Here is a 14,422-nt window from a genome sequence, read left to right as displayed (position 1 = left end):
CCGAGGCCGCTGTTGGATCACCTGCTGCACTAGCTGCGCGTTGCCCTCTGTGGTTGCCGTACGCGGTCGCCCTACCTTTCCAGCACGTTCATCCGTCACGTTCCCAGTCCGTTGAAATTTTTCAAACAGATCCTTTATGGTATCGCTTTTTGGTCCTTTGGTTACATTAAACCTCCATTGAAAACTTCGTCTTGTTGCAACAACACTGTGTTCTAGGCGGTGGAATTCCAACACCAGAAATTCCTCTGTTCTAAGGAATAAACCATGTTGTCTACAGCACACTTGCACGTTGTGAACAGCACACACTTACAGCAGAAAGACGATGTACAGAATGGCGCACCCACAGACTGCGTTGTCTTCTATATCTTTCACATCACTTGCAGTGCCATCTGTTGTTGAAAATTGTAACTACTGTAATTTCGAAAGTTTGTCTGCCTGAAAATGTACTGTTGTCCCAAGCATATTGCAACAAACGGTGTATTTCTATCGCTGCTCGTTTAGTTTTTATTGCCGTTTCAAATATACCGGTCATTTTTGAAACACCCTGTATCAAAAGCTTATAAGACTCACATATTTATCAGTAATAAAGCAAACAAGCTGTGAAGAATACAAGGTCTCTGAATCAAGCTCAGCTAGTAAGATTAGAAATTTGTTGTTGTTGTTATATATTTAAATTTTATTTATATCTACATCTGCACTCTGTAAGCAACAATATTGTTCACAGTGGAGGGTACCTTGCAACAGTGCTAGTAATTCCCTTTCCTATTCCACTTGCAAGTGGAACAAGGAAAAAACAACTGTCTATATGGCTCCGTACAAGCCTTAATTGTTCTTATCTTGTCTTCATCGTCCTTGGGTGAGATGCACATTGGTGGGAAAAGAATTGTTTTGCATTCAGACACAAATGTTGGTACCCTAAAATTCCAATAATGTTTCACAAATATAATTTTGTCTCTCCAGGGATTCCCATTGGACTCAGGGAGTATTTCCATAATACTCATATGTTGATCGAACCTACCAGCAACAAACCTAGCACTGCACCTCTGAACTGCTCTGATGTCTTACTTTAATCCAACCTGGCGGGCACCCCAAACACTCTAGCAGTACTCAAGAATGGGTTCCACTAGTGTTCTATACACAGTCTCCTGGATAGGTGAGATACACTTGCCTAAAATTCTCACAATAAACCAAAGTGGACATTTTGCTTTCCCTACAACCAACTTCATGTGCTCATTCCATTTCATATCATTTTGCAACATTACATCTAGATATTTTTATCAATGTGAATGTGCCAAGCAGCACACCAGCAATGCTGTATTTCAATAAAACAAAGGGCTGTTTTCCCTACTCCTCTGCATTAAATTATATTTAGAGTAAGCTGCCATTCACCACACTATATAGAAATTCTGTCATCCTGTATCCTCCTACAGTCACTCAATAATGACACTGAGCTGTACAATACACTGCATCATCAAACATCATTTTATTTTTGTATGTAGAAAGTAAGAGCGGTCCTATTACACTTCCTTTGAAGCTCCTGATGATATAATTTTCTCTGATAAACACTCACTCTTCAAGACAGCATATTGGGTTCTATTACATAAAAAGTCTTCATGCCAGTCACACATCTGAGAATTTATTTCGTTACTCAGATCTTTAACAGTCCACAGTGAAGCATCATGTCAAACACTTTCCAGAAATCTAGGAAAATGGAGTCCACCTGTTGCACTTCACCACCCGTTCACAAGATATCATGCAAGAAAAGTGCAAGCTGCATTTCCCAATAGCAATGCTTTCTAAATCCATGCTGATCTGCAGACACACTCTTTTCCACCTCAAGGAAATTTAATATTTTCAAAGTTAAAATATGCTCATGTGTTCTGTTAAGAATATTGACCTGCAATTTTAAGAATCCATTCTTTTATTCGTCTTATACACAGGAGTCACCTGTGCCTTTTTTCCAATTGCTTGGACTCTGCGATGAGCAAGAGATTCATGAGAAATGCAAGCTAGGTACAGTGTCAATGCTGCAATGCTGTGATTTCATCTGGATCTGGTGACTTATTTGTGTTCAACTATTTCACTTGCTTATCAGTGCTAGGACGTCTATTTCTATGTCCTCCATGTGGTAGTCTGTCACTCAAACATTGGTATGTCCATATGATCCTCCTGGCGGAATTTAAAACTTCTGCTTTTGCTTTTGGTGTCTTCTACCACTGCACCACACTCGTTGATGATTGATTGGATACAAACCTTCAAGCCCGATAAGTAATTTTACATGGGACCTTTATTTTCTTGGCAAGATCTTCCACTAAGTTATGATGGCGGAAGATGTTATATATTTCACGCATCGATCTTTTTATATCACCACACTGCATCCTATATTCAGTTGAACCTGTTTACCTTCAAACACTTATTTTTAAAATGACAAAAGGTGAAAAGTATTTAGTTTTTGTAGATGTCTTACTAAACTGCAGACTAATGAGCCAATTTCTAACAACCTTTTTTTTTTTCCTTTTTAAATGGAACGATGATGAAATTCTCAGTGCGTTATGAGTGTTACTGACAATTCCTCTTCAAAACAGAAAGTTATCCACATTGAGGGTAGACACTTACAACATAACAGCACTTTTCTCTCTAGAGACATTTCTTTCATCCATTTTCTATGTCCCATTTAAAATCAACCACATAAAATATGTACAAAATAATTAGGCCTACTGTCTGTAACTCACTTGATTGCTGGATTCCTTACTTCTATCTACAAGAAATTGGAAGACTTCTGGCTGCCAATTCTTTGTGTCTGACCACTGGTGGTGGTTGTATTACTACTACTACTACTACTACTACTACTTATGATAATGATAATAATAATAATAATAATAATAATAATACTGTGTATGGCCTGGGGCAGTGAAGTAGCCATTAAAAAGTTACTGTTGTTATGTTGTCAATCAGTTCAGTTGTTGTTGCAAAATAAATAGTGAAGCAATCTCTGATCACTTGTGGCAATAATGTACAACTTGGAGAAGGCCTGTTCATAAAATGTTTAAACACATGTGATGAATATGTATCAATTTTGCTGCTGCAGATGCATGGTACAAAGTACTAAACACACCGATGGGGGGAAAAAAAATGCAGCATCACAAGATGATTAATGTAGAGTAACAAAATTTCATGAATACATTTGTCTACGTAACATATTTCAGTGATTCAACATTCCACGATCACAGGTTAATGTAAGCATGATATACGCCATAGCAAATGTGAATCTGGTACATTAATTTCTGGCAGTGCAAGAATGTTAAATGCAAGCATGCAAAAGTGCATGCATCGTGCTGTAGACGTCTGGATGTCACTTCGTACGATGAAATTCCAATGACTGTTGCACTTGATTGGTCAGTACAGGGACAGTTAATGCTGTTTGTGCATGACACTGGAACTGTCATACGAATTGCACCCCAGATCATAACTCCAGGTGTAGGTCCAGTGTGTGTAGCACCTTGACACGTTGGTTACAGACACTCAACAGGCCTCCTCCTAACCAACGCATGGCCATCACTGCCACCGAGACAGAAACACCTTCCATCAGAAAATGCAACAGAGCTCCACCCTGCCCTCCAACGACATCCTGCTCGACACAACAGAAGTCACAAATGGTGGTGGTTTGGGACCAATCAAATGCACGCTACAGGGCAAGTGGCTCAGAGTTGTCCTTGAAGTAACCGATTTGTAACTGTTCGTTGTGTCATTCTAGAGCAAACTGCAGCTCAAATTGCTGCTGCAGATGCAGTACGATGTGCGAGGGCCATACACCAAACAAGGCAGTCTTCCCTCTTGGTGGAGTTACATGGACACCTTGTGCCCAGTCTTTTTCTGAGTCTCGTGACCACCGCTCACAGCAATCATGTACAGTGGCTACATTCCTGCCAATATTTCTGCAATACTGCAGCGGGAACATCCAGGTTCTTGCAGCCCTATGACATGACCTCATCCAAATTCAGTGATGTTGATAATGGTGCCTTTGTCGCCTTAAAGGTATTCTTGACTAACATCAACCCACCATCTCCAATCTCAAAGGTAGCTAACATTCATGACTGTTACAGAGTATATTTAAAGCAAACCTGATTTGCATTCTCATAGTGGAGCTACTAGCACCACTCTTATGCGACTGATGTGAAATCTGAATGGATATAATCTCTCAGATGTGAAACACACCTACCAACTTTCGTTTATGTTGTCCGACACCTTCTTGGTGTTGCAATTTTTTTTTCCCCCATCAGTGTACTATGACAGGAAGATGTGTGTCATACATTTCTCACACAGACTCCCCACCACATTAATGCTAGAATTTGAAAAAAAAAAAATGTATTTATACGTAACTTTTATATTCAGGATTACAGTGATAAAACTAATGATCTTCTGAAAATAATTTAAGTTTCGTGACTGAAACACAATTGATCCCTTTTGTTTTCAACCCTCAGAAAATAAGATTTTATCCCTTAGACGGTAATTACCCCCAAACTGGGAACAACTGCTCTACGATTTTACTCTCTCCCCCCCCCCCCCCCCCCCCACACACACACATACAAAAACACAACTTCCCTCCAACAATAAATTAGCTGTCACTCAAATTCTAAGTGAAGTAAAGCACAAATTTCTTTTTTCTTTAATTTAATTTAGTACTTCTTCATTAGTAATCCAATCGACTCTGGAATTTTTCAGTAGCGCCACATTTCGCAAGCTCCAATTCTTTCCTTTTCTGAATTGTTTATCTCCATGTTTCACTTTCACATCAGACTACACTGCAGAGAAATGACTAAAGAAAATAATTCCTTACACTTAAATTTGCATTAGATGTTAACATATTTCTCTCCTTTAGAAAAGATTTTCTTGCTATTGTAAGCCTGGATTTTATACCTTGCCTACTTTTGCCAACATCAATTATTTTATTGTTCAAATACTGAAACTTTTCCGCTACTTTCAGTATATCATGTCCTAATTTAATTTCCTCAGCACTCCATGATTTAATTCAACATTCTGTAATCTTTGTTTTACTTTTGTCAATGTTCATCCTATAACCAATTTTTAGGACTCTGTCCATTCCAGTCAACTCTTCTTCCAAGTTCTTTTCTATCCCTAACAGAATAACAATATCATCAACAAACTATAAAGTTTTAATTTATTTCTATATACTGGTGGACTGAGCCTTCAGTACCATTGTCTATGTGACACTGCTATTCTCACTGGAAGCACCCAGGGATGGCAAGGGAAGCTTCATTCCCAATTACTGTCTTTACTCCAATTATCACATTACTGTTTTTTAATAGGTTGACCACACACAAAGTGAACAGTGATGCTTTTTCACTCTGTACTGTCTGTGCTTGCTGCACCAAAAAGCGGAACACAGTGCTAAAAGTTTAGTTAAAAAGTTTGTTAAGTGTCCGGTGTCCTGTGATTTTGGAGTAACGCCATTCATTAATTAAATTGCTAGCTGCACCAGTTGGTTGTTTTATGTTACAATATACAGTGGAAAATTTCAAAATTAATGCTCTCCTTTGGTTGTTGTTATATTTCAAGCTAGTGTATTCATGAAATTAAGGAGAGTAACTTACTGTTCTCCTCAAACTATCATTATAGCATTATCAATAAATGCATAATTATTGTACTTTTAACTCAATCAGTCGATTCCACCCTTTCATTCCCCAAATGGGCCTGCCTGTTTGCCATAATGTCAACCCAACAATAATAACAATAATGATCTACGACCCCTCATTTTTCAAAATGCCTTCTCATAGCTGCTGGGAACAAATTTTGAACAAATAAGCCTGCTACCAATTTAATGCTCTTGTTGACACAATCTAAAACAAAATCAGTAGGTAACTCTGTCATTCTCATTCACAAAGTCTCTATAAAAAACTTAACAAACAAACCGAAACTTTGTGGTTCCTTTTCCTCTTCTATTTTTGTTGTTGTTGTTGTTTTGTTATTGTTGTTACTGCCCTCAGCCTACCTATTTTTCACAATTAACTAGCATTCAAATAAAATTTCATTCTACATTATCCCACAAAAACCAACTTGGTCTCCAGAATACTTCGGACAACTTCATCTTTACTGATTTTACCCTAATATCCTACAAACAATTTGACATTCTGGTGGTCACTGAATCATCTTAAATTTAATTTCCATTGGATGCTCATTACACTTGCTTAATATCTTCATACTTTCAGCCTCTTGCATTTTTCGTAAGCAACCTGTCTGCTAGTTCCTCCCTGCTTCAATCCTCTCTAACAGCACTTAACACTGTCCTATGTAAATATCCAATGTGACAGCTATCTCAGCTCATTTGGCATGTTGAACCCCATTTCTAAAACCTTTTTAGTTCATGAGTGAGATCACTTCATCTCTACAAGTATTTTAAAATTTCCTTTTCCTTTTTTTTAACTAACACTAAACAAGTTATACTGGTAAGAAAAACTATAGATGTAAACATTTTAAAAATTAGGATCTAAATTAAATCATAATCTTACCTCTAAAATAAGGTGTGTAAACTCTTCATTTGACAGGAAAGACGGTTTCCAGTCTTCCTGAATCTCATGTGCTCTTGAGCGAACAGCTAGTTCTTGAAAACGTTTAGAAAGAGAAGGAAAAAACACAGTACATTTGATTTTGTATAGAATTTGAATCTCAAAATTAATTAAAACATTACAATAAATTTTTTATGTGGATATGTTTATTGGAGAAAAAACAGACAGACATGAAGAAAACAGTAGTTTCTGAAATGTAGTGCTACAGAAGAAGGGCCAATCCAAATGAAGTGGTCCAATAAAAATTGAGTGCTTGACCATTTTTAAATATTTTAAATTTTTTATATGTCATTGCCCTATATTTGAGAAGTTCAAAATAGTTTTTTAAAATAATTTATCTTGCACCTTTACTGGATGGTGGCCATTTTTATTTGTAGATGCGCGACGATTTTTCAGTCAGGAGACATTAGTGTAAATCTGAATATCTCTGCACTGGGTTAAGTTACAACATTGCAATTTGCTTTATTGTTTTTAGAAAAGTTTCCTCTACAATACTGTCTAAAACACAAAATACCCTAAATTCAAAAATAACCAGTCAAAATTCCCTTCAAAATTTGGTATCCAAATTTTCAAAAATCCACTTTTTATGCCCAAAAATAGCAAACAAGGAGTGATTTATGAGAGTCTATTTTTTCCTACAGTTAGATATCATACACTACTAGCTTCATATAGAGCAAGAACACTTACAAATGATTCATTAATTTTTTATGAATTTTTGAAATTTGAAAAATTTCATTTTTTGTGAAGTTTGGGGTTAGTTATGTCAGGTGGGACTGAATATAAAAATACGACTTTTGCACAGTTTGCACACCTACATGATAGCAACATACTGTAAAAATTTCAACATTGATATCAGACTGTGAACAAAGACTTTTTGAAAATGAGGAGATAATTCACATTACTCTACAACTGATCTTATGGCTGTTGCCTGTTCATGTGTGATATTGGCGGGATATGATCAATTATTATTGAAGTAAGATACTGAATTATATACAAAAAGTGGAAACATCACTCAAATTAACATTTACATTATTCTGACATACTTAAAATACATATTTTCAATTAACATCCTTCGAGATGCGACTGTTCCTAAACCTGGTGGTGAATGTTAAGAACACATTTTTTCAGACAGCTTCTGTGACATACAATAAGACCTCCCAGTTGCTCTGGTAAGTTCAAGCACTGAAAGTTTCCATAAAACATTTGACATTGGTATCCAAATTTTGTCACTAGTAGATTTCTTGAGTGATGTTCTTGGGCCAGCAGGGTGGTAAAAATGCTCGAAAACATCATTGTTTTCCAAACTTATTCTTTCAACCTCTGCAAGCCACCACTGTCCATCATACACACATGCCGCCTTGTCATCGGTTTCTAATGTTACATATCATCGAACTAAGCTTTCTGCAATGCCAAGGAACTGCAGAAATGCTTTGTTTCTTTTATTGCTATACAGTTTTCAAATCTGGTTCGAAGTGTTGTTTTCATATGCAGAACCACTTCTTCTTTCTTCATAAGAAAATAGGCAATGCCTTTAATATTATCCTTGCAAAAGACATACATGTCCTGTACTGTGAGAAATTGGTCTGTGGTTGGTCTTTGTAGGCTGGCTTTATTTACTTCATGTTTTGTTGTACCTCCTACTCCATCACATGCATTTTTACCACTGTAAGATGCAAAAAAGTGCCATTCAGCCTCCAACCCAAAGTCTACGTTGTGGTTGCACAGATTTGGAAAATTCTTTTTGTTTTTATACTGACTACCACTTCCATCTGAAAAATATATCAGCCTCTAAACCTTGTGAAAATTTTCTTTTATGTCATTTATCACATACTTTTGAAACGCATGTACAGCCAAAGTGTTGTGCTCCAAGTAGTCGCTTAGACTCCAAATTGAAGAACTGCAAACTTCATCTCTCTCATTTTTAAAGCAGAAAATAAATGGATGCACTGTTGCCTGGTCATTGATTGACCCAGTGGTACCCTTGTATTGCATTCTGAATCACAAATGTAAAATTTTCCGCAAAATCAGTTAGCGCTATGTATTCAGTTTCATGAAGTTATGCTTTTTTTCCTTCAAAAACTTACTTTGGATTTTAGAAACATAGTGGTGGTAGTTTTTGTAAGTTATCAATTAAAGATTCCAAGTACTCTTCCTGAGATTTAACCACTGTTATCATTTCTGCCCTGTCAGTTCCATAGTTTGAAGGTAATACTGTCTGGCATTTCTTCGTCATATTCATGGAACAATTCATAACAGCTTCCTTACCAGGGCATTTATTACACAAACTCATCCTGCAGTCATAGCTGTTAGTGTCACAGACCATTAAATCTGGTAACTGAGTTTCACACCCGCAATCATCAGTCTGACATTTTGATGATATAAACAAACACGTATGGAGTGTGTCCCTGAGGATCCAGCCAAAATACACCACTAAGGGTGGAGGTCACAAAATTTTGACCTTCCAATTTTGCATTCAGGATGAGAATTTTTGAAAGCTACATAAAGTTCATTTAAATTTGACACCACTAGTCATTTCTGCTTTGTTACTTTAACTCCATTTGTAATAATTCTTTTGCTATCTTTGCAACCTGGGCCCATTCTATTGTTTTCATCATCTTCAAAAACTGCTGGATCTTCGCGAAATTTAACCGACAGGAAGAAGATGCTGTGATATGCAAATGATTAGGTTTTCAGAGCATTCACAAAAGGTTGGTGCCGATGGTGACACCTACAACATGCTGACATGAGGAAAGTTTCCAACCGATTTCTCATACACAAACAGCAGTTGACCAGCGTTGCCTGGTGAAACGTTGTGATGCCTCGTGTAAGGAGGAGAAATGCGTACCATCACGTTTCCGACTTTGATAATGGTCTGTTTGTAGCCTATCATGATTGTGGTTCATTGTATCGCGACATTGCTGCTCGCGTTGGTCGAGATCCAATGATTGTTAGCAGAGTATGGAATCGGTGGGTTCAGGAGGGTAATACGAAACGCCTTGATGGATCCCAACAGCCTCGTATCACTAGCAATCGAGATGACAGGCATCTTATCCGCATGGCTGTAACGGATAGTGCAGCCACGTCTCAATCCTTGAGTCAACAGATGGGGACGTTTGCAAGACGACAACCATCAGCACGAAAAGTTTGACGACGTTTGCAGCAGCATGGACTGTGGTTACCCTTGACGCTGCATCACAGACAGGAGTGCCTGCAATGGTGCACTCAACGATGAACCTGGGTGCACGAATGGCAAAAAGTCATTTTTGCGGATGAATCCAGGTTCTGTTTACAGAATCATGATGGTACATCCGTGTTTGGCAACATCGCGGTGAACGCACATTGGAAGCGTGTATTCGTCATCACCATACTGGCGTATCACCCAGCGTGATGGTATGGGATGCCACTGGTTACACATCTCAGTCACCTCTTGTTCACATTGATGGCACTTTGAACAGGGGACGTTACATTTCAGATGTGTTATGACTTGTGGCTCTACCCTTCATTCGATCCCTGCAAAACCCTACATCTTAGCAGGATAATGCACGACCACACGTTGCAGGTCCTGTACGGGCCTTTCTGGATACTGAAAATGTTCGACTGCTGCCCTGGTCAGCACATTCTCCATATCTCTCACCAATTGAAAACGTCTGGTCAATGGAGGGTCGAGCAACTGGCTCGTCACAATACGCCAGGCACTGCTCTTGATAAACTGTGGTATCGTGTTGAAGCTGCATGGGCAGCTGTACCTGTACACGCCATCCAAGCTCTGTTTGACTCAATGCCCAGTCGTATCAAGGCCGTTATTACTGCCAGAGGTGATTGTTCTGGGTACCGATTTCTCAGGATCTATGCAACCAAATCGCGTGAAAATAATCACATGTCAGTTCTAGTAAAATATATTTGTCCAATGAATACCCATTTATCATCTGCATTTCTTCTTGGTGTAACAATTATAATGGCCAATAGTGTATTTTTTTCTCTTGACCAAGAGTCAGAGAGAAAATTTAAAATTTTAACTTTTTCCTCTTTAGATGTCACTGAACATGTAATTTTTAATTTTTCTATTAAGCTCAAATATTCAGTGTCAGATGATGTTGGTGGTAGGTTTTCTTCTTCTTTAGAAATAATAATGGTATCTGTATTATTAAAGCATGATCTTAAGTCTTTTCTAATTTTGTCTGAAATTTGTTGTACATTATTTTCAATAGCTGCTTTTCTTTTTATGCTACTTAATTTTATTATTTTCAAAGCACAAGATACGTCTAACTTAGAACAAGCAAAATCCAATATGCTAACAGTTTCCCCATTAGGAATATAAATGTCATTAACAAGGTTACATGATTCTGGTTCTGGATTCACAACAAATATTTTTGAGTAACAATTTGGGCACAGGGAATTTCCAGGAATCATATTACGTTTCAGTTGGGAAACTGTTTCACTCTCACATAACAAGGACAAATGTTCAAGTTTTATTTCCATCAAACCTTTAGTAATAGGCTTTTATGAACTTTAAGTGGATCACAGCACTTTCTTCCAAAAATATGGTTGTACTTCAGAATATATTTCTTCTTATGATACTCACACACTGATGTTACAGAAGAACTTACTTGAAATTTAAACAAAGTTCATGTAACTTCATCAAAGTCATTGGCATTTTTCAAGTTTTTTGAAACTGAACCATAAACTGCTTTGTGACACACTTCACTTGCTATCTGTCCAATAGAGCACTGTTCAACCATGTTATTGCATTCCAGTAAAGCATATAACACATTCTACACTCTTGCTGAAGTATGTACATCCACTCTAACAGAGGTTTCAGAACAAACTGACTACAAGAATGGCACACCCAACAATAATGTACTTCTACAACGCCACACCCATCAATAATGTACTTCTTTACTGACAATAAACCTAAACGTAAATGGGCATTTTTATTACCATAGAACCAAAGCGAAAGCACCTTCCAATAATGCATTATTAAAAATAAATAGACTAAATGAATATTGGGTGATAGTGTTAACTAAATACATGTCACAATTAAATTTTATTACAATGAAACAATAACCCATTTAAATAGGCGACAGCCATAAGATCAGTTGTAGAGTAATGTGAATTATTTCCTCATTTTCAAAACTTCGTATCTTTGTTCACAATCAGATATCAATGTTGAATTTTTTACAGTACATAGATATCACATAGGTGTACAAACTGTGCAAAAATCATATTTTTACATTCAGTCCCACCAGAGATAACTAACCCCAAACTTTACAAAAAATGAAATTTTTCAAATTTCAAAAATTCATAAAAAATTAAGGAAACATTTGTAAGTGTTCTTGCTCTATATGAGGCTAGTAGTGTATGATATCTCACTATAGGAAAAATAGACTCTCATAAATCACTCCTTGTTTGCTATTTTTAGGCATAAAAAGTGGATTTTTGAAAATTTGGAAACCAAATTTGAAGGCAATTTTGACTGGTTATTTTTGAATTTAGGGTATTTTGTGTTATAGACAATGTTGTAGAGGAAACTTTTCTAAAAACAATAATGAAAACTGCAATGTTGTAACTTAACCCAGTGCAGAGATATTCAAATTTTCACTAATGTCTTCTGACTGAAAAATCGTCACGCACCTACAAATAAAAATTGCCACCATCCAGTAAAGGTGCATGATAAAATTATTTTAAAAAACTGTTTTGAAATTCTCAAATATAGGGCAATCACATATAAAAAATTAAAATATTTAAAAATGGTCAAGCAACCATCACTGGACTACTTCATATGGATTGACCCAGAATGCTGAAAATTAGATGGATAAAAAATCTGTAGTACAATTTGACTAAAATATGGAAAAGGATGATACAACACATTCTGCGGCATCATGAAATGGTCAGTTTCGTAATGGAGGGAAGTATGGGTAGTAAAAATTATAGAGGGAAAAGAGTCCCATGTTCAGTTTCTGGCTGTGCCAAAGATTTTCTCTGCTTGGGGATTGGGTGTTGTGCTGTTCTTATGTTTGTAACATCTTAACTGACTTTCCACATTTGAGATGAATGTATGGGCACATACCAAAAGCCACTAAATTAAAAAAACACGTTTACAGTGACAAATGAAGTATGTCTGTAGTGTTGTACTATTATAACATACGTTGTTTGAACATTTTATACTGTCTCTAATGATACTAGATAAAAGGTTTATATAGTTGAATGATATCATACACACCACTGATAACAGCTGAACAACTGAAGCTCCACGTAATGCTTTATCATTAACTGATGCTGCTTAATTGTTCTGATAATGGTCAGTGGTGGTTGATACCAATTAATAGTCAAATACTTTTATGTGGTTGTGTCGAAAAAAAAAAATATATATATATATATATATGTGTGTGTGTGTGTGTGTGTGTGTGTGTGTGTGTGTGTGTGTGTGTGGATGGATATGTGTGTGTGTGTGTGTGTGTGCGAGTGTATACCCGTCCTTTTTTCCTTTTTTTCCCCCCTAAGGTAAGTCTTTCCGCTCCCGGGATTGGAATGACTCCTTACCCTCTCCCTTAAAACCCACATCCTTTCGTCTTTCCCTCTCCTTCCCTCTTTCCTGATGAGGCAACAGTTTGTTGCGAAAGCTTGAATTTTGTGTGTATGTTTGTGTGTCTGTCGACCTGCCAGCACTTTCATTTGGCAAGTCACATCATCTTTGTTTTTAGATATATTTTTCCTACGTGGAATGTTTCCCTTTATTATACACACAGGTACAAACAATGTGTAATTTTTGCCAAATAACATAGTTTACAAGTTTGTAGCCAGCCAGAAATACTATAGTCAGACTTGCATCCTCAGGTCTCTTTCTTGTCCTTATTCCTCAGTGTCATTGCATATGAGTGTTTGTGTACATATTAAGATGGGTGTATGGAAATAGTAGTACAAACACTTCTTCCTCCATTCACACACACACACACACACACACACACACACACACACACACACACACTCTCTACGAGAAAAGTTGACCACTTTCATAACATATGAAGATACTGCATCAATAAATTAAACTGGCTTACTGCATTACAGAATTTTCTGCTTTTTACATAGTGGGATAACTGTGTTAAATCTGTATAGAAGCTTATATGGAACAAATGTAGCTTAATTCCAATACAACACGATAAAAAACAAATTTCACATTTAATTCATCACAGCAAAATAATGGAATGATTTCCACGGATATGTATTAAAATTTCCAAAAGGTACCCGCACTTTGATTCTTGTCTGCAAACAAAAGGCGGAAACTGCTTGGTTACCACAATAATTTTGCATTAAATGCCTGCTTTTCTGTGATTACTCATTCCTTTACCAAATCGCAGAAATTGCGCCTTTTCTCAAAGCTTTAGTAACATTACATGAAATATTTCATATTTCTAGAGTTCTGTTTGTCTCCTGTTGCAATTCCTCAGATCCAGAGAAAGTAAGTATTAGTTCCAGATGCTAGCAAGTAAAGCTTGGACCTGATAAAGGAGTAAAATGGAACTTTACAACCTATCCCTCTGCTTTGGGGACATTTCCCAACAGTTGAAAAAAATTTGTGCACTTACATATTAACTTGGTGGAGCGACTTCTGCCGTCAGAGGGATCCCACTACCTGTTTACAGTTATTGATGGGTTTACATGTTTGGCAAAGGCCACTCCTATCACTGGTATTTCAACTGAGACCATGGAAAAAGCATTTTTGAACACATGAATAGCACATTTCAGTTGCTTGATATGTCTAAAGACTGGCAGAGACAGACAGTTTGAGTCAATTCTATTCCAACAGTTACCCTGGCTGTGCAGGGTGAACCACCACAAGA

General features: G+C 37.0%; 1 protein-coding gene across 2 annotated transcripts in view; it reads right to left on the bottom strand.

Annotated features, from left to right (window-relative positions):
• LOC124613040 (circadian locomoter output cycles protein kaput-like) overlaps positions 1–14,422 on the bottom strand; it is a 118,908-nt gene that overhangs the window by 99,100 nt on the left and 5,386 nt on the right. For both annotated transcript variants that reach the window (XM_047141611.1, XM_047141620.1), the window contains exon 4: positions 6,528–6,619. In XM_047141611.1, the coding sequence (XP_046997567.1) occupies positions 6,528–6,619 (92 nt within the window). The remainder of the gene's footprint in view (positions 1–6,527; positions 6,620–14,422) is intronic.

Source organism: Schistocerca americana, chromosome 1 (genome assembly GCF_021461395.2).
Source record: "Schistocerca americana isolate TAMUIC-IGC-003095 chromosome 1, iqSchAmer2.1, whole genome shotgun sequence".
Lineage (NCBI taxonomy): Eukaryota > Metazoa > Arthropoda > Insecta > Orthoptera > Acrididae > Schistocerca > Schistocerca americana.
The sequence above is the reverse complement of the archived record's forward strand: the minus strand, read 5'-3'. Positions and strand labels throughout refer to the sequence as shown.